The 22,887-nt window shown below is 46.2% G+C and overlaps 1 protein-coding gene across 2 annotated transcripts in view; it reads right to left on the bottom strand.

Annotated features, from left to right (window-relative positions):
- Nucleotides 1-6,611: 6,611 nt before the first annotated feature.
- The window catches only part of LOC137333517 (mixed lineage kinase domain-like protein), a 38,810-nt gene continuing 22,534 nt past the window's right edge, over nt 6,612-22,887 (bottom strand). For both annotated transcript variants that reach the window (XM_067997708.1, XM_067997709.1), the window contains exons 7-11: nt 17,728-17,812; nt 13,106-13,254; nt 12,542-12,591; nt 7,854-7,994; nt 6,612-6,960 (exon numbers count right to left, since the gene is read on the bottom strand). In XM_067997708.1, the coding sequence (XP_067853809.1) occupies nt 6,887-6,960; nt 7,854-7,994; nt 12,542-12,591; nt 13,106-13,254; nt 17,728-17,812 (499 nt within the window). In that variant the 3' untranslated portion in view covers nt 6,612-6,886. The remainder of the gene's footprint in view (nt 6,961-7,853; nt 7,995-12,541; nt 12,592-13,105; nt 13,255-17,727; nt 17,813-22,887) is intronic.

The following is a 22,887-nucleotide window of genomic DNA, read 5'->3' as shown; positions in this document are numbered from 1 at the left end:
TGGTTGGGGATTCTAGGAGTAGGGGGCACAGTCTAAAAATTAGAGCCAGACCTTTCAGGAGTGAGATTAGAAAACATTTCTACACACAAAGGGTTGTAGAAGTTTGGAACTCTCTTCCGCAAAAGGCGATTAATGCTAGCTCAATTGCTAATTTTAAATCTGAGATAGATAGCTTTTTGGCAACCAAAGGTATTAAAGGATATGGGCCAAAGGCGGGTATATGGAGTTAGATCACAGATCAGCCATGATCTTATCAAATGGTGGAGCGGGCTCGAGGGGCTGAATGGCCTACTCCTGTTCCTATATTCTTATGTTCTTATGTTCCTATGTACTCTCTGGAGTTTCGAAGAATGAGAGGTGATCTCATTGAAATGTATAAGATTCTGAGAGGGCTTGACAGGATAGATGCTGAAAGGCTGTTTCCCCTGGCTGGAAAGTCTAGAACTAGGGGACATAGTCTCAGGATAAGGGTTGGACATTTAGGACTGAGATGAGGAGGAATTTCTTCACTCAGAGGGTTGTGAATCTTTGGAATTCCCTGCCCCAGAGGGCTGTAAATGCTGAATCGTTGAGTATATTCAAGACTGAGATCGATAGATTTTTGGATTCTAAGGGAATCAGGGGATATGGGGATCGGGCAGGACAGTGGAGTTGAGGTCGAAGATCAGCCATGATCTTTTTGAATGGCAGAGCAGGCTCGAAGGGCCGTATGGCCTACTCCCGCGCCTATTTCTTATGTACTTATGACCTTTCAGTCTTGTTCAAGAGAAAGGCTTATCCGTCAAGGATCGCGTACTGGAATACCAGGTCATATACATAATGACCATAATGAACACAAATGCCCCATCATACCATCTCTCCTCCATCGTGCGAAGGCTTTCATGTACACTTGTTTGATGTCCCTCAGTCTACTGGGTCTGTGTGGGCTGTGGTTATATGAGCACTTGAAATATCGAACATTGAACAAATTGCTGGGGGTTTTGTGGTGTGGTGTGGTGGGATGGAGGTACTGTTACTGCAGCAATACTGAATATCAATGGTGTCCAGCGATCATTCACACACTCGAGTTTGAGTTTACTCTCTTTTTAAAATTGGAAGTTAAAACTTTTATTGGAACACACCTCAATTAACAAACATTTAGGGTTACAAAAATGTTTATAAAGACGCACAGGGCCTATATTTTTCTTTTTTTAAATAGAGAGATTGTACCTTTGTATAGCATCCTTCATATTCTCAGGATGTCTCAAAGTGCTTTACAGCCAATAAATTACTTTTGAAATGCTGCAGCTAATTTGCACACAGCGAGGTCCAACAAACAGCAAATGAGTTAAATGACCAGTTAATCTGATTTGCTGGTTGGTTAAAGGAGGAATGTTTGCCAGAACACCATGACTACTCCTTGCTCTTCTTCCAGTAGTACCATGAGATCTTTTATGTCCATGTGAACAGGCAGACGGAGCCTCAGTTATCGAATCATCCAAAAGGCAGCACCTCAGACGATGCAGTATTGCATTGAAGTTCCAGCCTCGACTCTGTACTCAAGTCCTGGAGTGGGCTTAAACCAATAACCTCCCGACTCACAGGTGAGAGGGCTACCAATTCAGCTAGCCTGGCACCTTTAGAAAAATTAATATTTCAAATCCAAATCGGGGTCTGACTAATGTCCAACTGTTTATTTTTGTTTCTAGTCTTCTACCTTCTAGGTTTGAGGTTCACCGATTCTTCAAATGCACCCAGCAGAAAGCAGGAATTCGGGGCAACCTGTCATTATGCTGGTTTAACAACTTTTCAGCAGCTACATGAACTGCTTCACTCTTAGGAGGATGGAAAATGAGGCTAATCTAGTGGCACAGTTCTAAAGTGGAACTAAAAAAGTAGAGCTGGCAGGAAATGTTCATAAATTTTCACGTATTTTCTAGGTCATGTAGGTTCTTTGTGATAGATCCCTCCTCCAATCACACTCCCAGCTCACCAAACCACATTCCCAGCTCACCAAACCACATTCCCAGCTCACCAAACCACATTTCCAGCTCACCAAACGAGATTCCCAGCTCACCAAACCACATTCCCAGCTCACCAAACCACATTCCCAGCTCACCAAACCACATTACCAGCTCACCCACTCACATTACCAGCTCACCAAACCACATTCCCAGCTCACCAAACTTGATTCCCAGCTCACCAAACCACATTACCAGCTCAACCACTCACATTACCAGCTCACCCATTCACATTACCAGTTCACCAAACTAGATTCCCAGCTCACCAAACCACATTCCCAGCTCACCCACTCACATTACCAGCTCACCAAACCACATTACCAGCTCACCCACTCACATTACCAGCTCACCCTATCACATTACCAGCTCACCAAACCACATTACCAGCTCACCAAACCACATTACCAGCTCACCAAACCACATTACCAGCTCACCAAACTGGATTCCCAGCTCACCAAACTGGATTCCCAGCTCACCAAACCATATTACCAGCTCACCCACTCAAATTACCAGCTCACCAAACTACATTACCAGCTCACCCACTCACATTACCAGCTCACCAAACCACATTACCAGCTCACCCACTCACATTACCAGCTCACCAAACCACATTACCAGCTCACCCACTCACATTACCAGCTCACCCAATCACATTACCAGCTCACCCAATCACATTACCAGCTCACCAAACTACATTCCCAGCTCACCAAATCACATTACCAGCTCACCAAATCACATTACCAGCTCACCAAATCACATTACCAGCTCACCAAACCACATTACCAGCTCACCAAACCACATTGCCAGCTCACCCACTCACATTACCAGCTCACCAAATCACATTACCAGCTCACCCAATCACATTACCAGCTCACCCACTCACATTACCAGCTCACCCACTCACATTACCAGCTCACCAAACTACATTACCAGCTCACCCAATCACATTACCAGCTCACCAAATCACATTACCAGCTCACCAAATCACATTACCAGCTCACCAAATCACATTACCAGCTCACCCAATCACATTACCAGCTCACCCACTCACATTCCCTGCTCACCCACTCACATTCCCTGCTCACCAAACCACATTACCAGCTCACCAAACCACATTGCCAGCTCACCCAACCACATTACCAGCTCACCAAACCACATTCCCTGCTCACCCACTCACATTCCCTGCTCACCAAACCACATTACCAGCTCACCAAACCACATTGCCAGCTCACCCAACCACATTACCAGCTCACCAAATCACATTACCAGCTCACCAAACTACATTACCAGCTCACCCATTCACATTACCAGCTCACCCATTCACAGACCAGGACCTACTCCGTTAATGGTAGGGCGTTGGGGAGAGTTATAGAACAAAGAGATCTAGGAGTACAGGTTCATAGCTCCTTGAAAGTGGAGTCACAGGTGGATAGGGTGGTGAAGAAGGCATTCAGCATGCTTGGTTTCATTGGTCAGAACATTGAATACAGGAGTTGGGATGTCTTGTTGAAGTTGTACAAGACATTAGTAAGGCCACACTTGGAATACTGTGTACAGTTCTGGTCACCCTACTATAGAAAGGATATTATTAAACTAGAAAGAGTGCAGAAAAGATTTACTAGGATGCTACCGGGACTTGATGGTTTGACTTATAGGGAGAGGTTGGATAGACTGAGACTTTTTTCCCTGGAGAGTAGGAGGTTTAGGGGTGATCTTATAGAAGTCTATAAAATAATGAGGGGCATAGATAAGGTAGATAGTCAAAATCTTTTCGCAAAGGTAGGGGAGTCTATAACGAGGGGACATAGATTTAAGGTGAGAGGGGAGAGATACAAAAGGGTCCAGAGGGGCAATTTTTTCACTCAAAGGGTGGTGAGTGTCTGGAACGAGCTGCCAGAGGCAGTAGTAGAGGCGGGTACAATTTTGTCTTTTAAAAAGCATTTGGACAGTTACATGGGTAAGATGGGTATAGAGTGATATGGGCCAAGTGCAGGCAATTGGGACTAGCTTAGTGGTATAAACTGGGCGACATGGACATGTTGGGCCGAAGGGCCTGTTTCCATGTTGTAAACTTCTATGATTCTATGATTCTATGATTCTATTACCAGCTCACCAAACCACATTACCAGCTCACCCATTCACATTACCAGCTCACCAAACCACATTCCCAGCTCACCAAACTAGATTCCCAGCTCACCCAGCCACATTACCAGCTCACCCACTCACATTACCAGCTCACCAAATCACATTACCAGCTCACCCACTCACATTACCAGCTCACCAAACTACATTCCCAGCTCACCCACTCACATTACCAGCTCACCCAGCCACATTACCAGCTCACCCACTCACATTACCAGCTCACCAAATCACATTACCAGCTCACCCACTCACATTACCAGCTCACCAAACTACATTCCCAGCTCACCCACTCACATTACCAGCTCACCCACTCACATTACCAGCTCACCCAGCCACATTCCCAGCTCACCAAACCACATTACCAGCTCACCCACTCACATTACCAGCTCACCCTATCACATTACCAGCTCACCAAACCACATTACCAGCTCACCAAACCACATTACCAGCTCACCAAACCACATTACCAGCTCACCAAACTGGATTCCCAGCTCACCAAACTGGATTCCCAGCTCACCAAACCATATTACCAGCTCACCCACTCAAATTACCAGCTCACCAAACTACATTACCAGCTCACCCAATCACATTACCAGCTCACCCACTCACATTACCAGCTCACCAAACTACATTACCAGCTCACCAAACCACATTACCAGCTCACCCACTCACATTACCAGCTCACCCACTCAAATTACCAGCTCACCAAACCACATTACCAGCCCACCCAATCACATTCCCAGCTCACCCGCTCACAGTACCAGCTCTCACCCAACCACACTTAAAAATTTAGAACCTAGGTTATAGAGCAAATCATGTTGTAGAAGTCAACACCAAGGCTGAAAAGAGGAAAATTAAGGTAAATTAATAAACAGATATATATTAGAGGGATATCTGCAAAAGCACAGAACTCTAAGCACAGAGAATGGTTCGAGTGTGACTGTAGTTGTCTGGTGTTGGTGTGCCATTGAGCTGCTAGTTATTGTTGGTCGCTATGCTGCTGCTATTAAGTGGACCTGGAGAAGAGGCGAGGAAGGAGGAGAACAAGAAATAGTAATTAGGCGATGGTGAACTGGGTTTTAAAACCATGAAGGTTGTAAGAGGATGGGAGGCCCATGAGAGGTGAGGAGTTCTACAGCTTTAATGTCCTGGGAAAAATGTGTTAAAGTGGCAGATTAGGCAATGAGTTTTGATTTCAAAGAACGAGGGGCCATAGATACAAAATTAAATATAAATGATTTAGAATAGAGAGCAGGAGAAATTTTACACAGAGTTGTGAGGATATGGAATTCACTTCCAGGGTTAACGGTTTAGGCAGAAACTATGTCAACATTCAAAATTAGATCGGATGGGTGGATGAAGAAAAAGGGGATAGGAAAATGTGATTAGAACTATTTACTCACATGGAGGGTAAATGCCGACACAGACTGATTGGGCCAAATGGCCTGTTTCCATGTTGTAACTTCTATGTATGTATGAATGTATTTCTATGTAAAACAGTGAAGATGCAGAGAGGAGGAGGAGGGATTGAACTGGCATATTTGGAGATTAGGAGGAACGAGAGGAAAATTCAAAGGCACACTGACCACAGTAGCATTAATTAAATAGAGGGAGACAACATTGGGATGGAAAGAGGTGGAGACTAGAGAAGAAATAACTGTCAGACAACAATCTAAATTCATCTTTTAAACCAGCAAAACGTGAAAGGTGTCAACTGTTCTCCCTCCTGAACCGAGGAGCCGCCAGTGATCCAAACATTAAGGAGGTGAGAGTGCTGAGCAAGTGGCAAACCAGCTCCTCATCCACAAGTCTGTCAGAAGTTGAAACTGGCAGTCGCTGTAAGATTGACACTTACGGCCAACACAGGGGGAAACCCTGCGAGTCAATCAAAACCCTTGTAATCAAATCATCTTCACATCGGATGCCAAACTCCCCGAATTAAAACCTGTGTCACACCCACCACAGTGGATGGAAGGATGTCCCCTGGTACTGAAAAGTCCCATTCAATTGGAGCTTTCAAGACTGAGATTGATAGATTTTTGTTAGGTAAGGGTATATGGAGTTGAGGCACAGATCAGCCACGATCTGATTGAATGGCTCAAGGGGCTGAATGCCCTACTCCTGTTCCTATGTTCCCCCTGAAGAGTCTCCCACTGGAAGAGCCAAGGATCAATGTGAGAGGGTGAATCCAAAACAACACCACCCCCAGCCGGGGTACTTCCACACTGCAGAGGCTCCCTCACAACAGCCCAGCCTGACACCGAGCTGCAAATCGGGATATGAAGGAAGCCTAAGGCAGTTGGGGCAGATAAAGAGAGTCGTTGCAACAATGCACTGTGGTCCACCGTCAAAAAAGGAGCAAGGAATCAGCCCCAGCCCCTCACATTCCCCTGGCAAAATAACATATTTAAAGTTAGGAGATCCTCCCTGGATTGTGTAGAGTTTAACAGACATTTTACAACAACGGACTCACCTGACCCAGGGTACAATTTAATTGGAAAACAGGCAAAACAAGATGGCTCCACTTTGTCCTTTACCTCGATCCAGTCACTCAACAAGTCTCAGAGGTATATCTGACTTACTTAAATCTAAACACTGACTGGCTTTTTCTTGATCTGTATTTTACTTTTGGTTTTATTATTATTAATAAGCAGATTTTTAATTTTGGTAATTGGTTAAAATCTGCTTAATATTGGTAATTAAGTAAACAAAGTAATGGCTTTTAGTTGAAGATCCAGATCCTGTTACTGAGCCCTGCTTGGTGCTTCCTCTGTTGGTTTGTACTGTTCTTGGATCTGCAGAAGTCGATCGACCACAGCTGGAACAGAACCAGAGATAGTGACTGGAAGGTAACAAGAAGTCATCAAGGTAACGAGAAGACAAGCCCAGACCACAGTTCACAAACCCCCTCATTCAATTCACCAGTTGAAGGTGTCCTTCCACTGGGTTGGCATCAAGGTGAGTTTCTCATGGTGAGTTCCTCTCATCTGAACACTGAGGCAGAACTCTCCGTCACCTCCTGGACACTAACTCAGTGATGGAAAGAGCCCTGCCTAGCGCACAGTCCAGCAGAATGTACAAATGCACACTGCACAAGAGGCCCTGAATTACCCAGTGTACCAGCAGAGTGCGGGACGAACTCTGCCTTACTCACTTAATCACCCCATCCTCCTCCTCTCCCCATCCACGGCAATCTACCCTTTACTCACAGCCGACTGATAAGGGTAACAGGCTGTATTTCTCTTTGATTCCATTGTAAGTCGATCATGCCAGCAGTAAGCATGACAAATACACCAGGCCACTGTGTACAGGGAATGGTTCCTCCACTCCTAATCAGCATTATCTGAAGATTCAGATTACCAACAATAATCTTGTCAGGGAGACCAAAACTAAGGGCCATAAATATAAGACAGTTACTAATAAATCCAATAGGGAACTCGGGAGAAACGTCTTTACCCAGAGAATGGTTAGAATGTGGAACTAGCTGCCACATGAAGTAGCTGAGGTAAATTGCATAGATGCATTTAAGGGGAAGCTAGATAAACACATGAGGGAAAAAGGAATAGAAGGATATAATGATAGGGTTAGATGAGGAGAGGTAGGAGGAGGCTCACTTGGAGCATAAGCTGGCGCTGGACCAGTTGGGCCGAACGGCCTGTTTCCGTGCTGTACGTAGATATTGTGTGTAATTCTAAGTAATGGGTGATCTACCTCCAGCTGTCGGGCGATCAAACGGCTGGAAGGTACGGCAATCGTCAATCAGCTCCACCAGGCCCCGAGGACAGTCGTCTGGCAGGGGCTCACAGAAACTTTCCTCGAGAACCATTCTTCGAACGCTCTGATTGTCAATACCTGATTGAAACAGAGCAGATCTGACTTTCCTTTTCAGGCACATTATCAATAACAGTGGACACACATTAGTGGCAGTATATTGTCCTTTCAGCACCCAGCAGTAGGATCACTGGCTGTGGCAGGTTGGAGCCCTGGTTCCCATTTGCTGACTCCCCCCCGCACCCCCCCCATAACTTCCTGACCCAGCTTTGGTCCAGTAACAATCATTTTTTAAAATAGTTTTGTTTGTGTGGAGCAGTATGCTGAAAACGTGATAAACTACCACCCTTCAAAAAAATTAGTTTGTCCCTATTACGCCCCATCTCCCCCTTCATCTCCTCCCCCTCCTATCTTGCCTCTACTCTTCTACCCTTCCCCTTCCCTTTCTCCTCACTCTCCCTTTCTTCTCTCCTTCTGCTCCCCTTTTGTTTCTTCTGTCCCATCCCACCCCCCTCCTTTCCCCATCCTCGACAATCTCCCCCTTCCACCCATTTTCCATTCTCACCTTGCCTCCACCTCTGCACTCCAAACTCCTCTTGTTCCCTCTCCACTTCCTATTCTCCCCTATCCTCTCTCCCTGATGCCCCCACTACTGCTTTCACTTGGTTTACCATGACGGTGTCAGTTCTTCATCGCTTTGGCCACTTTGTCTAGGCTCTGGCGATGCTCTAGCATTCGCCAGCAGCCTTCGATTCTTTCTTCGCCACCCCCCCCTGCCTCTCGCTGGGCTCCAACCTTCCTCTGGCCTTTTACTATACTGTACCTTACTCCTCCCCATCCATCTGGCTTCTAACTCCTATCTACCTTACCCGCCCCCCGGCCTCCAGTAGCACAGTCGTCCCATGATCCTGGTCCAATTATTCCACCCTGTAACCCACCCAATCTGAAGACTGCATTCCCCAAGTGCAAGATCATGGGAAATTAAATAGTAATATATTATAAAATTAATCTGCATTGACTTCCTGCCAAATTTTTTCCATTATAAATTTCTATTTCCACATTTATAAATGGAAACTGCCTATGTAAACTTGTCACACTGTAATTACACCCTTCTGCCAGTGGAGGCTCTGTAGGATAACCACTGGGGAAAGGTGTAATTACAATGTGACAAGTTTCCATTATAAATGTGGACATAGGAAGTTATAATGGAAATATAAAAATAAGGACAGAATGTATGACTTTAAAATAGAGACTGAATTACGCCTGCACAGCCAGGTTAAGTATCCTCCACCCTCTAACCCCATTTCACCTGTAGACTCAACTCCCCATGTGTAACCCCATGAGAGAGCAATTGGTTTGCATTTATGTTTCAGGAGCAGGTAGACCTTTGAGGATCATGTGAAGCTGGAGTGAGATCGAAGATGTTATAGATATCTCAGAGAATCTGTTCACAAAATGGGAGGATCGGCTATAGTGTGAGCCATAGTACACTGGGAGGATTAGTTGTAATGTGAGCTACAGTACACTGGGAGGACCAGCTATAGTGTGAGCTGTAGTACACTGGGAGGACCAGCTATAGTGTGAGCTGTAGTACACTGGGAGGACCAACTATAGTGTGAGCTGTAGTACACGGGGAGGACCAGCTATAGTGTGAGCTGTAGTACACGGGGAGGACCAACTATAGTGTGAGCTGTAGTACACGGGGAGGACCAGCTATAGTGTGAGCTGTAGTACACTGGGAGGACCAGTTATAGTGTGAGCTGTAGTACACGGGGAGGACCAACTATAGTGTGAGCTGTAGTACACGGGGAGGACCAGCTATAGTGTGAGCTGTAGTACACTGGGAGGACCAGTTATAGTGTGAGCTGTAGTACACGGGGAGGACCAACTATAGTGTGAGCTGTAGTACACGGGGAGGACCAGCTATAGTGTGAGCTGTAGTACACTGGGAGGACCAACTATAGTGTGAGCTGTAGTACACGGGGAGGACCAACTATAGTGTGAGCTGTGTCACACGGGGAGGACCAGTTGTAACGTGAGCTGTAGCAGATTGGGAGGACCAGCTATAATGTGAGCTGTAGTACACGGGGAGGACCAGCTATAGTGTGAGCTGTAGTACACGGGGAGGACCAGCTATAGTGTGAGCTGTAGTACACGGGGAGGACCAACTATAGTGTGAGCTGTAGTACACGGGGAGGACCAGCTATAGTGTGAGCTGTAGTACACGGGGAGGACCAGCTATAGTGTGAGCTGTAGTACACGGGGAGGACCAACTATAGTGTGAGCTGTAGTACACGGGGAGGACCAGCTATAGTGTGAGCTGTAGTACACGGGGAGGACCAGCTATAGTGTGAGCTGTAGTACACGGGGAGGACCAGCTATAGTGTGAGCTGTAGTACACGGGGAGGACCAGCTATAGTGTGAGCTGTAGTACACGGGGAGGACCAGTTATAGTGTGAGCTGTAGTACACGGGGAGGACCAGCTATAGTGTGAGCTGTAGTACACGGGGAGGACCAGCTATAGTGTGAGCTGTAGTACACGGGGAGGACCAGCTATAGTGTGAGCTGTAGTACACGGGGAGGACCAGTTATAGTGTGAGCTGTAGTACACGGGGAGGACCAGTTATAGTGTGAGCTGTAGTACACGGGGAGGACCAGCTATAGTGTGAGCTGTCGTACACGGGGAGGACCAGTTATAGTGTGAGCTGTAGTACACGGGGAGGACCAGTTATAGTGTGAGCTGTAGTACACGGGGAGGACCAGCTATAGTGTGAGCTGTAGTACACAGGGAGGACCAGTTATAGTGTGAGCTGTAGTACACGGGGAGGACCAGTTATAGTGTGAGCTGTAGTACACAGGGAGGACCAGTTATAGTGTGAGCTGTAGTACACGGGGAGGACCAGCTATAGTGTGAGCTGTAGTACACGGGGAGGACCAGCTATAGTGTGAGCTGTAGTACACGGGGAGGACCAGCTATAGTGTGAGCTGTATTACACGGGGAGGACCAGCTATAGTGTGAGCTGTAGTACATGGGGAGGACCAGTTATAGTGTGAGCTGTAGTACACTGGGAGGACCAGCTATAGTGTGAGCTGTGTCACATGGGGAGGACCAGCTATAGTGTGAGCTGTAGTAGATTGGGGGGGGGGGGCAGCTATAGTGTGAGCTGTAGTACACGGGGAGGACCAGCTATAGTGTGAGCTGTAGTACACTGGGAGGACCAGTTATAGTGTGAGCTGTAGTACACGGGGAGGACCAGCTATAGTGTGAGCTGTAGTACACTGGGAGGACCAGTTATAGTGTGAGCTGTAGTACACGGGGAGGACCAGTTATAGTGTGAACTGTAGTACACGGGGAGGACCAGCTATAGTGTGAGCTGTAGTACACTGGGAGGACCAGTTATAGTGTGAACTGTAGTACACGGGGAGGACCAGCTATAGTGTGAACTGTAGTACACGGGGAGGACCAGCTATAGTGTGAGCTGTAGTACACGAGGAGGACCAGCTATAGTGTGAGCTGTAGTACACTTAATGGGAGGACCAGCTGTAGTGTGAGCTGTAGTATCGCTCTCAGCTTCTGCTGTGCTACAGCTCACACTATAGTTGATCCTGTCATGCAAGTGGACGTCTAAATTAAATTGCAAATCTTGAACCAAAGCCAGTGGAGTTCCCTAGTAAATCAATCATTTGATTAAAGTGGCATTAGCATCAGTTTTAAGAAGTTGATCCACTATTGGACTCTATTCTTTGGTTTGGGATTACTGATTATGTCCAAACAAATAATTATATGCTGCATGTACATTTAGTGTGAGTGGAGCTGACTATATGTGGACATTGGGTGGGGACAGAATCAGCATCAGTTGTGATGTCCTCTATGGTCAAATAGCCTAGCCTGAGATAGTCACAGTCTAGGCTCACACATGAATAATGGTCACTCTGGTGAGATACTGGATAGTGGCCAGTGTCCATGGACACTTAGCCCAACACAAGTTAGTGCGTTCAAACAAGAGGGGAGAAAATGGACACGGTGTAATACTGACAGAGTGTGTCAGCTTTGGCTCAGTTGGTAGCACTGTCGCCTCTGAATCAGAGGGTTTTGGGTTCAAGCCTCACTCCAGAGACTTGAGCACATAATCAAGGCTGACACTCCAGTGCAGTACTGAGGGAGTGCTGCACTGTCAGAGCTGCTGTCTTTCAGATGAGACGTTAAACCGAGGCCCCGTCTGCCTTTACAGGTGGATATAAAAGATTCCATGGCACTATTTCGAAGACGAGCGGGGAGATCTCCCCGTGTTTTGGCCAATATTTAGGCATCAACCAACATCACTAAATCTGGTCATGTATCTCATTGCTGTTTGTGGGACCTCGCTGTGCGCAAATTGGCTGACGTGTTTCCTACATTACAATAGTGACTGCACTTCAAAAGTACTTCATTGGCTGTAAAGCGTTTTGGGAGGTCCTGAGGTTGTGAAAGTCTTTTTTCTTTAATTTTATATCATCTCACCACTATGGTCATGCTGAAAAGCACCGAAGGAAAATAACCAGAAATAACTGTGCTTAACCTTGCAAATTGCAAACTGCACCAGGTCCCAGATCCACATCAGCAGGAGTTAGCTGTATAAGCACATTACCTTCAAATGGGGTTTTACGGCTGGCGATTTCCCACAGAACAATTCCGAGACTGAAAGGAAAACGAAAGCTCCATTTTAATCATGTGCTTTACTCAGGAAGTATAGCCCCACTGTCAAAGAGGGAGAGTCGGCACACCAGGAATTGTAGTTCTACTGATATTAAAGTATGGAATGAGAAAAGGCAATTTGGCCCATTGTGCCGTCCCTCCACAAAGTTAACCTGCACAATCTCCAGAGAGAGGCAACCAGCCGCAGGCAAACCTCCGCCAAGATAAAGCTCGAGCAAATATCACCTAAAGCTTAAGCATCATCAAGTGAATTGGTAGGATATGAATCCTGCCTCATAACCTCAACTCAGGGAAGTTGCATTCCACAACTGAGAAACCCAACTGAAGGGCCGAGGCCCATAGTGCAGGAGACCACCAAGGAAAGAGAAGACAAAATAAATCAGGAAAAAGGGACAGGAGTTGAAATTGCATTGAAGGTTCAGGTTAGTGGAACGCATGCACTAATATCTCTGGCCAACTTCTCCTGCTTCTGTCATGGGACGATGCCAGTCCTTACCTGTACACTTCACATTCCTTATCGTACTTGTAATTGATGTCATTTAGCTGCTGTGGTGAGGCATACTCGATTGTCGATGCTGAGTCTGTCTTTCTCGAGTTGTTATGTCTGATTGAGGTTTCAGTTTTTGTTAGCTCCAGTCCTGCTAACTAAATATGAAAAGAAAAAAATATGTATCAAATGAAAACTCTCACCGAAGGTTAAGTGTGTGTGTCTGCTCGTCTTTTTAATGGTGTTGTTTTGAGACAGGCTGATTGTGGAAATTAGAAAAGAAAGAACTTGCATTTATATAGCGCCTTTCATGTCCTCAGGATGTCCCAAAGCATTTTACAGCCAATGAAGTACTTTTGAAATGTAGTCACTGTTGTAATGTAGGAAATATGGAAGCCAATTTGCGCACAGCAAGATTCCACAAACAGAAATGTGATAAATGATCAGTTAATCTGTTTTTTTTAGGTGTTAGTTGAGGGATAAATATTGATCAGGACATTGGGGAGAACTGCCCTGCTCTTCTTCGAATCGTGCCATGCGATCTTTTACATCCAGCTGAGAGGGCAGACAGGGATCAGTTAGATTAACATCGAGAATAGTTAAAATACAGGAGCGTTATACAGGATGGTATCAATGCTCTTCTAAAGCATTGATTTTCCAACTGAGATCAATGGGCCCTAATGGGTTCCCTAGGACAGGGGTACCCAAGCTTTTAGAGTAGTGGGCTAGAACCACGTGCCACAACTGGGCCGCACTTGATTAATATTCTTTGGGACCAGGCATAATGCAAAACTCCAGTACGGGAAAAATGTAAGACCCCCAGCCCCAAAAAGACAAAATCTCTCTGCAAGAATCAGCTGGCTGCCTGTAATTGCCGTGGTGTCAGTCGTGTCTCAGTGGGAGCACTCTCGCCTCTGAGTCAGAAGGTCATGGGTTCAAGTCCCACTCCAGAGACTTGAGCACATAATCTAGGCTCACACTCCAGTGCTGCACTGAGGGCGTGCTGCACTGTCGGAGCTGCCGTCCTTCGGATGAGACGTTAAACCGAGGCCCCGAGTGCATTTTCAGGTGGATGTAAAAGATCCCACAGCACTATTTCGAGGAAGAACAGGGAAGTTTTCCCCGGTGTCCTGGCCGATATTTATTCTTCAACCAATATCTAAAAGCAGATTATCTGGTCATTATCATATTGCTGTTTGTGGGAACTTGCTGTGAGTAAATTATATGCTGTGTTTCCTACATCACAACAGTGACTACAATTCAAAAAAGTACTTCATTGGCTGTAAAGTGCTTTGGGACGACCTGAGGTTGTGAAAGGCGCTATATAAATGCAAGTCTTTCTTTTACCTCACTTTTGTTTTGCTCTTCATTTCCTGATTTGATCTATTGCCTGCCGTCTGTTGCCCTCTTTAACAGCCTAGCCTGGGTCTGGTCCTCACCACTGCTCACTTTTTCCTCCGCAGCCGCTCCTCCTGCTGCTGTTGCCTTCACCGCCTCCGTGTCCTTTGCTGCCAACACTGGGCCTGCCCCCTGCCCCCGCCCCCTGCCCCAGCGTCCTCTGCCACCCCGCCCACCACTGCCATATCCGCTGCTCAGTTTGGAAGCTGGAGCCTCAGCTCTTTAAATTCAGACTTGGAGGACATGTAAAGGCTGCTCTGTGATTGCTGCCTCATCATCGATCTAAATCCACCAGTCATACGAGCAGCCTTTCCTAAACCCCCAGGGCCCAGAAGCTGAGCAATGCTCAAAGTGCTTTTGACAAGGTTTGGCACAAGGGGCTGGGATATACCAAACTCCCAGCTCGACATCCCCAATGAGTTGATTCCATGGATATCGAATTCCCTGGCAGATCACACAGTTGGTGTCAGGGTGGGCACAGCAATCTCCACCAGGAATCCCCAGGGCTCAGTCCTCATCCTACTCCTGTTTCTCATTTATGTCAATGACATTCCAACATCAGGGTTTGGGCTCGCTCGCAGCTTGCTGATGACATTGCCATTTGGGTATCCTCCATGAGTTCAGAAATGGCATCAGTGAAGCTCTGGCATCGGACCTACCATTCTCCATAAAATTCAGCTCATCCAAAACTCTGCTGCCCATAGCCTAACTCGCACCAAGTCTCGTTCACCCATCACCCCTGTGCTCACCGACCTACATTGGCTCCCGGTCTGGCAACGCCTCGATTTTAAAATTCTCATTTTCGTGTTCAAATCCCTCCATGGCCTCGCCCCTCCCTATCTCTGTAACCTCCTCCAGACCTACAAGCCTTCGAGAACTCTGCATCCCCGATTTTCTTCACTCCACCATAGGCGGCTGTACCATAAACTGTCCAGGCACTAAGCTCTGGAATTTCCTCCCTAAACCTTTCTGTCTCTCTACCTCTCTTTCGTCCTTTAAGAAGCTCCTTAAAACCTATCTCTTTGACCAAGCTTTCGGTCACCTGTCCTAATATCTCCTTATGTGGCTCGGTGTTAAATTTTGTTTGGTAACACTCCTGTGAAGTGCCTTGGGACTTTATACTATGTTAACGTCGTTATATAAATGCAAGTTGTTGTTGTTGAGATGCCTGGATGATCTAGAGGAATGGATATGCCAATGAGGAATTCTGCTGACCCCCAGAAAATCACAAAGTGTGCTGTTCTCTGAAAAAAACAAGCTCCAGGAACAGGATGTGAGGATTGAGCTGCTGTCAAAACCATTCAAGACCTGTAGGGAGGAGAAGTTCCAGGGCAGAATAATCCAGAGGAACATGGCTTGAACACAGCCCATCGATGACATCATCATCAGGGCAAAGGCCAGGCAGGGCCTATAGCAAGTCCTCTGTGGAAAGAAGATTGGAATCAGCTCCAGAACTGTATGAAGCCTATATCCATCCAACTGTGGAATATGTCCATCCAGCCAGGGCTCTGCGAATCAGCCACAGATTGAGAGGCTGCATACTATCTAGAGCTGAGCAATAAAGCCAGCATATGGCCTCCCGCACTTTATCTGTTGAACCTATCTTCATATCTGTGGTTACCAAACAATGGAAGAAAGGCTTCTGAGATTCATCCAGAGGCTGGGTATTCCGCGGCGAGTGACTCACCTCCTGACTCCCCAAAGCCTTTCCACCATCTACAAGGCACAAGTCAGGAGTGTGATAGAATACTCTCCACTTGCTTGGATGAGTGCAGCTCCAACAACACTCAAGAAGCTTGACACCATCCAGAACAAAGCAGCCCGTTTGATTGGCACCCCATCCACCACCCTAAACATTCACTCCCTTCTCCACCGGCGCACAGTGGCTGCAGTGTCCACCATCCACAGGATGCACTGCAGCAACTCGCCAAGGCTTCTTCAACAGCACCTCCCAAACCCGTGACCTCTACCACCTGGAAGGACAAGAGCAGCAGGCACATGGGAACAACACCACCTGCACATTCCCCTCCAAGTCATACACCATCCTGACTTGGAAATATATCGCCATTCCTTCATCATCGCTGGGTCAAAATCCTGGAACTCCCTTCCTCACAGCACTGTGGGAGAACCTTCACCACACGGACTGCAGCGGTTCAAGAAGGCGGCTCACCACCATCTTCTGAAGGGCAATTAGGGATAGGCAATAAATGCCGGCCTCACCAGTGACGCCAACATCCCATGGACGAATTAAAAAAAAGGTACCTGCACAAGGCAAGGACGACACCATCATTGTCACCAGTAGACGAAGGAGGACAGAACCTACCTGGTACATTTGCAACTCTGCACTGTCTGTGGACCTACAATCAGCGGCAACCCTCAGCAACATTCAATCACAGAGAGGATTATGGCACAGGGGCCAACTAAGTGGTCAGAATGGACTGTCTCAAAGCAATGACAGGTCTGTGACATCTTCTGCACCTCAGAATCTTATCGAGCAATCTTCTTAATTTCATGTTTGGTGCAGATCAGCATGGGTCAGGACTGCTTCTGGTTTTTTGGTTTCTATCCGAAGATAACTATTTAAGGTCACTCTCCACAAATCCCTTCTTCTCCACTCTAGTTAGTGCAACAGTATTTGATCTAAATGACTCAATTTTCAGGACAGAAACCAAAATTACTTTTTTGGGCTGCTCATTGGGCCAAATGGCCTGTTTCTGTGCTGTAAATTCAGTGTAGTTTCCAGGAAGTGCCAATGTTGGGCTAGATATCAAGAGCAGGATGCTGTCACACACTGGTCAGCAATCGGAGTACACTTTGGGGAGGGGGGAGTGACTCACCAAGCAGCGAAATCTAGTGGGATTAGTGATGAGAGCTGCTCAGCAAACTTTTACTCAGGCTGCTAAGGTTCCTTTGTTGTCTCTCCCTTATTTGTTAGCACAGATGGATATGAGTGAACTGGACCCACTCATAAGTAGTGGGTACTTAACCCTAAATTATTTGAAGAGTGCCTGAGGATGATTTTAATTTTCATTGCCGGGCAAAAACAAGGGCGACATGTAGACATGTCCTACTATTATTGCCTAGATCAAGATACACTCCATATCCAAATGTCTAGCCTCAGACCCCATAACCGTTCCCCAGACATGACCGACCCCGTTATTATCACTAGTATTCAGACATTACTACATTATCATTGCCCAATTGTCCATTGTTATTGCCCAATTCAAACGTACCTTCACTCGGTAATCTTCATCGACTAGGAAGCTGGTGCTACTAACACGGCAATGAAGTTTGGCTTTCTCTTGAGACTGATGTAGCCTGAAATTAAATACAAGTCACGTCTTTCGACAGAAGTTCTCCGCAGGTGCTTTCCCCAACATTCTAAGACGCAAAGCAATACACAAGATAATGGTCATTAGCAAAGAAGAAGCATCTTCCCCAGAAATGTTTCCTCATCTTAGTCCTAAATGGTCGACCTCATATCTTGAGACGACGAACTGTAGTTCTAGACTCTCCAGACAGGGGAAACAGCCTCTCAGCATCTACCCTGTCAAGCCCTCTAAAAATTTTATATGTTTCAAGAGATCACCTCTCATTCTTCTAAACTCCAGAGAATTTAGGCCCATTATACTCAATCTCATCTCACAAAGGCAAACATAAGGGTGTTTCCTCAGATTATTCTGTAATCAGTGATTTGCAAGAGGTTTGGCCACTGACAGTACTCCGCTGAATGTAGTGGGGATCCCACACTCCCACTCGGTCCCAGGGCACAGACTGACCCAGATTTCATTACCAAACTCAGATGGATGTTGCACACCACAACTTGCATTTATATAGCACCTTTAATGTAGTAAAACATCACAATGCGCTTCAAAGGAGCGCTATCAAACAAAATTTAACACTGAGATACATAAGGAGATATTAGGACAGTTAACTGAAAGGGTTGTCCTTTGGGGAGAGATTGAGTAAAATGAGCCTATATTCTCTGGAGTTTAGAAGAATGAGAGGTGATTTCATTGAAACGTATAACATTTTTAGAGGGCTTGACAGAGTAGATGCTGAGAGACTGTTTCCCCTGGCTGGGGATTCTAGAACTAGGGGTCATAGTCTCAAGATAAGGGGTTGGCCATTTAGGACTGAGATGAGGAAAAATTTCTTCACTCAGAGGGTTGTGAATCTTTGGAATTCTCTGCCCCAGAGGGCTGTGGACGCTCAGTCTATTAGTATATTCAAGATTGCGATTGATAGATTTATGGATACTTTTTGATATGGGGATAGAGCAGGAAAGTGGAGTTGTGGTAGAAGATCAGCCATGATCTTACTGAATGGTGGAGCAGGCTCGAGGGGCCATATGGCCTACACATGCTCCTATTCGTTCATGGGATGTGGGCGTCGCTGGCAAGGCCAGCATTTATTGCCCATCCCTAATTGCCCTCGAGAAGGTGGTGGTGAGCCACCTTCTTGAACCGCTGCAGTCCGTGTAGTGACGGTTCTCCCACAGTGCTGTTAGGTAGGGAGTTCCAGGAATTTGACCCAGCGATGATGAAGGAATGGCGATATATTTCCACGTCGGTTTGGTGTGTGACTTGAAGGGGAATGTGCAGGTGGTGTTGTTCCCATGTGCCTGCTGCCCTTGTCCTTCGAAGTGGTAGAGGTCGCGGGTTTGGGAGATGCTGTCGAAGAAGCCTTGGTGAGTTGCAGCAGTGCATCCTGTGGATGGTACACACTGCAGCCACAGTGCATCAGCGGTGAAGGGAGTGAATGTTTAGGGTGGTGGATGGGGTGCCAATCAAGCGGGCTGCTTTGTCCTGGATGGTGTCGAGCTTATTGAGTGTTGTTGGAGCTGCACTCATCCAGGCAAGTGGAGAGTATTCCATCACACTCCTGACTTAATAGGAACGTAGGAACATAGGAACAGGAGTAGGCCATTCAGCCCCTCGTGCCTGCTCCGCCATTTGATAAGATCATGGCTGATCTGTGATCTAACTCCATATACCTGCCTTTGGCTCATATCCCTTAATACCTTTGGTTGCCAAAAAGCTATCTATCTCACATTTAAATTTAGCAATTGAGCGTTTGCGGAAGAGAGTTCAAAACTTCTACAACCCTTTGTGTGTAGAAATGTTTTCTAATCTCACTCCTGAAAGGTCTGGCTCTAATTTTTAGACTGTGCCCCCTACTCCTAGAATCCCCAACCAGCGGAAATAGTTTCTCTCTATCCACCCTATCTGTTCCCCTTAATATCTTATAAACTTCGATCAGATCATACCTTAACCTTCTAAACTCTAGAGAATACAACCCCAATTTGTGTAATCTCTCCTCGTAACTTAACCCTTGAAGTCCGGGTATCATTCTAGTAAACCTACTATGCACTCCCTCCAAGGCCAATATGTCCTTCCGAAGGTGCGGTGCCCAGAACTGCTCACAGTACTCCATGTGCGGTCTGAGCAGGGTTTTGTATTGCTGCAGCATAACTTCTGCCCCCTTGTACTCTCGTCCTCTCGAAAAAAAGGCCAGCATTCCATTAGCCTCATTGATTATTTTCTGCACCTGTTCATGACACTTCAATGATCTATGTACATGTACCCCTAAGTCCCTTTGCACTGTTTTTAACTTTTTACCATTTAGAAAGTACCCTGTTCTATCCTTTTTTGATCCAAAGTGGATGACCTAACATTTGTCTACATTGAATTCCATTTGCCACAATTTTGCCCATTCACCTAATCTATCAATATCGCTTTGTAATTTTATGTTTTCATCTACACTGCTTACAGTGCCACCAATCTTTGTGTCATTGGCAAACTTAGATATGAGACTTTCTATGCCTTCACCTAAGTCGTTAATAAATATTGTGAATAATTGAGGCCCCGAGACAGATCCCTGCGGGACTCCACTAGTCACATCCTGCCAATGTGAGTACCTACTCATTATCCCTACTCTCTGTGCCTTGTAGATGGTGGAAAGGCTTTGGGGAATCAGGAGGTGAGTCACTCGCTGCAGAATACCCAGCCTCTGACCTGCTCTTGTAGCCACAGTATTTATGTGGCTGGTCCAGTTAAGTTTCTGGTCAATGGTGACCCCCAGGACGTTGATGGTAGGGGATTCGGCAATGGTAATGTCGTTGAAGTCAAGGGGAGGTGGTTAGACTCTCTCTTGTTGGAGATAGTCATTGCCTGCCACTTGTCTGGTGCAAATGTTACTTGCCGCTTATCAGCCCAAGCCTCGATGATGTCCAGGTCTTGCTGCATGTGGGCATGGACTGCTTCATTATCTGAAGGGTTGCGAATGGAACTGAACACTGTGCAATCATCAGCGAACATCCCCATTTCTGACCTTATGATGGAGGGAAGGTCATTGGTGAAGCAGCTGAAGATGGTTGGGCCTGAGACACTGCCCTGAGGAACTCCTGCAGCAAAGTCCTGGGGCTGAGATGCTTGGCCTCCAACAACCACTACCATCTTCCTTTGTGCTAGGTATGACTCCAGCCACTGGAGAGTTTTCCCCCTGATTCCCATTGATTTCAATCTTACTAGGGCTCCTTGGTGCCACACTGAGTCCAATGCTGCCTATTTCTTATGTTCTTATGTTCAAAAACTTGGTCAAAGAGGTAGGTTTTAAGGAGCATCTGAAAAGAGGAGAGCGAGATAGAGAGGTGGAGAGGTTGAGAGAGGGAATTCCAGAGCTTAGGGCCTAGGCAGCAGAAAGCACGGCCATGGTTGAGCGAAAGAAATCGGTAATGCTCAAGAGGCCAGAATTGGAGGAACTGAATCAGCCAGTTTGCTGAGACACCTAACAGGTTGGTGTAATGATACTGGCTGTTGTTGCTGGAGTCCATAATAGACTTGTTAGCAAAATTGAAGTCCATGGGATTAAAGGGGCATTGGCTGCATGGATACAAATATGGCTAGGGGACAGAAAGCAGAGAGTCGTGATGAACGGTTGTTTTTCAGGCTGGAGGGAAGTTTACAGTGGTGTCCCCCAGGGGTCAGTGTTGGGACCAATGCTCTTTTTGATATATATTAATGACCTGGTCTTGGGTGTACAGGGCACAATTTCAAAGTTTGCAGATGACATGAAACTCGGAAATGTAGTAAACAGTGAGGAGGATGGTAACAGACTACAGGAGGACATAGACGGAATGGTGAAATGGGCAGACACATGGCAGATGAAATTTAATGCAGCGAAGTGTGAAGTGATACATTTTGGTAAGAAGAATGAGGAGAGGCAATATAAACTAAATGGTACAATTTTAAAGGGGGTGCAGGAACAGAGAGACGGTGCTGTATGTGCACAAGTCTTGAAGGTGGCACGACAAGTTGAGAAGGCTGCTAAAAAAACTTAGGGGATCCTTACCTTTCCAAATAGAGGCATAGAGTACAAAAGCAAGGCAGTTATGCTGAACCTTTATAAAACACTGGTTAGGCCCCAGCTGGAGTATTGTGTTTAATTCTGGGCACCACACTTTAGGAAGGATGTCAAGGCCTTAGAGAGGGTGCAGAGGAGATTTAGTAGACTGGTACCAGGGATGAAAGACTTCAGTTATGTGGAGAGACTGAAGAAACTGGGGTTGTTCACCTTAGAACAGAGAAGGTTAAGGGAAAATTTGATAGAGGTGTTCAAAATCATGAAGGGTTTTGACAGAGTAAATGAGGAGAAACTGTTCCCATTGGCAGAAGGGTCAGTAACCAGAGGACACAAATTTAAGGTAATTGGCAAAAGAACCAAAGGTGACATGGGGAAAACATTTTTTACCGAGCGAGTTGTTAAGATCTGGAATGCACTGCCTGAAAAGGTGGTGGAAGCAGGTTAAATAATAATCTGCCCACCTAACCTCGGTGGTGGGCAAATTATTGGAATCAATTCTGAGGGGCAGTATAAACTGTCACTTAGAAAGTCACGGACTAATCAAGGATAGTCAGCACGCATTTGTTAAGGGGAGGTTGTGTCTGACTAACTTGATTGAATTTTTCAAGGAGGTGACAAGGAGAATCGATGAGGATAGCGCAATTGATGTAGTCTACATGGATTTTAGCAAGGCTTTTGACAAGGTCCCACATGGCAAATTAGTCAAAAAAGCAAAGGCCCATGGGATCCAAGGGAATGTGGCAAATTGGATTCCAAATTGGCTCAGCGGCAGGAAGCAAAGGGTAATGGTCGACACGTGTTTTTGTGACTGGAAGGCTGTTTCCAGTGGGGTGCCACAGGGCTTGGTACTAGGTCCTTTGCTTTTTGTGGTGTACATTAACAATTTGGACATAAACCTAGGGGGCATGATTAAGAAATTTGCGGATGACACAAAGATAGGCCGTGTGGTTGATAGTGAGGAGGAAAGCTGTAGACTGCAGAAAGATATCAGTGGACTGGTCAGATGGGCAGAAAAGTGGCAAATGGAG

This window comes from Heptranchias perlo, chromosome 16, assembly GCF_035084215.1.
Source record: "Heptranchias perlo isolate sHepPer1 chromosome 16, sHepPer1.hap1, whole genome shotgun sequence".
NCBI classification, from domain to species: Eukaryota; Metazoa; Chordata; class Chondrichthyes; order Hexanchiformes; family Hexanchidae; genus Heptranchias; species Heptranchias perlo.
The sequence above is the reverse complement of the archived record's forward strand: the minus strand, read 5'-3'. Positions and strand labels throughout refer to the sequence as shown.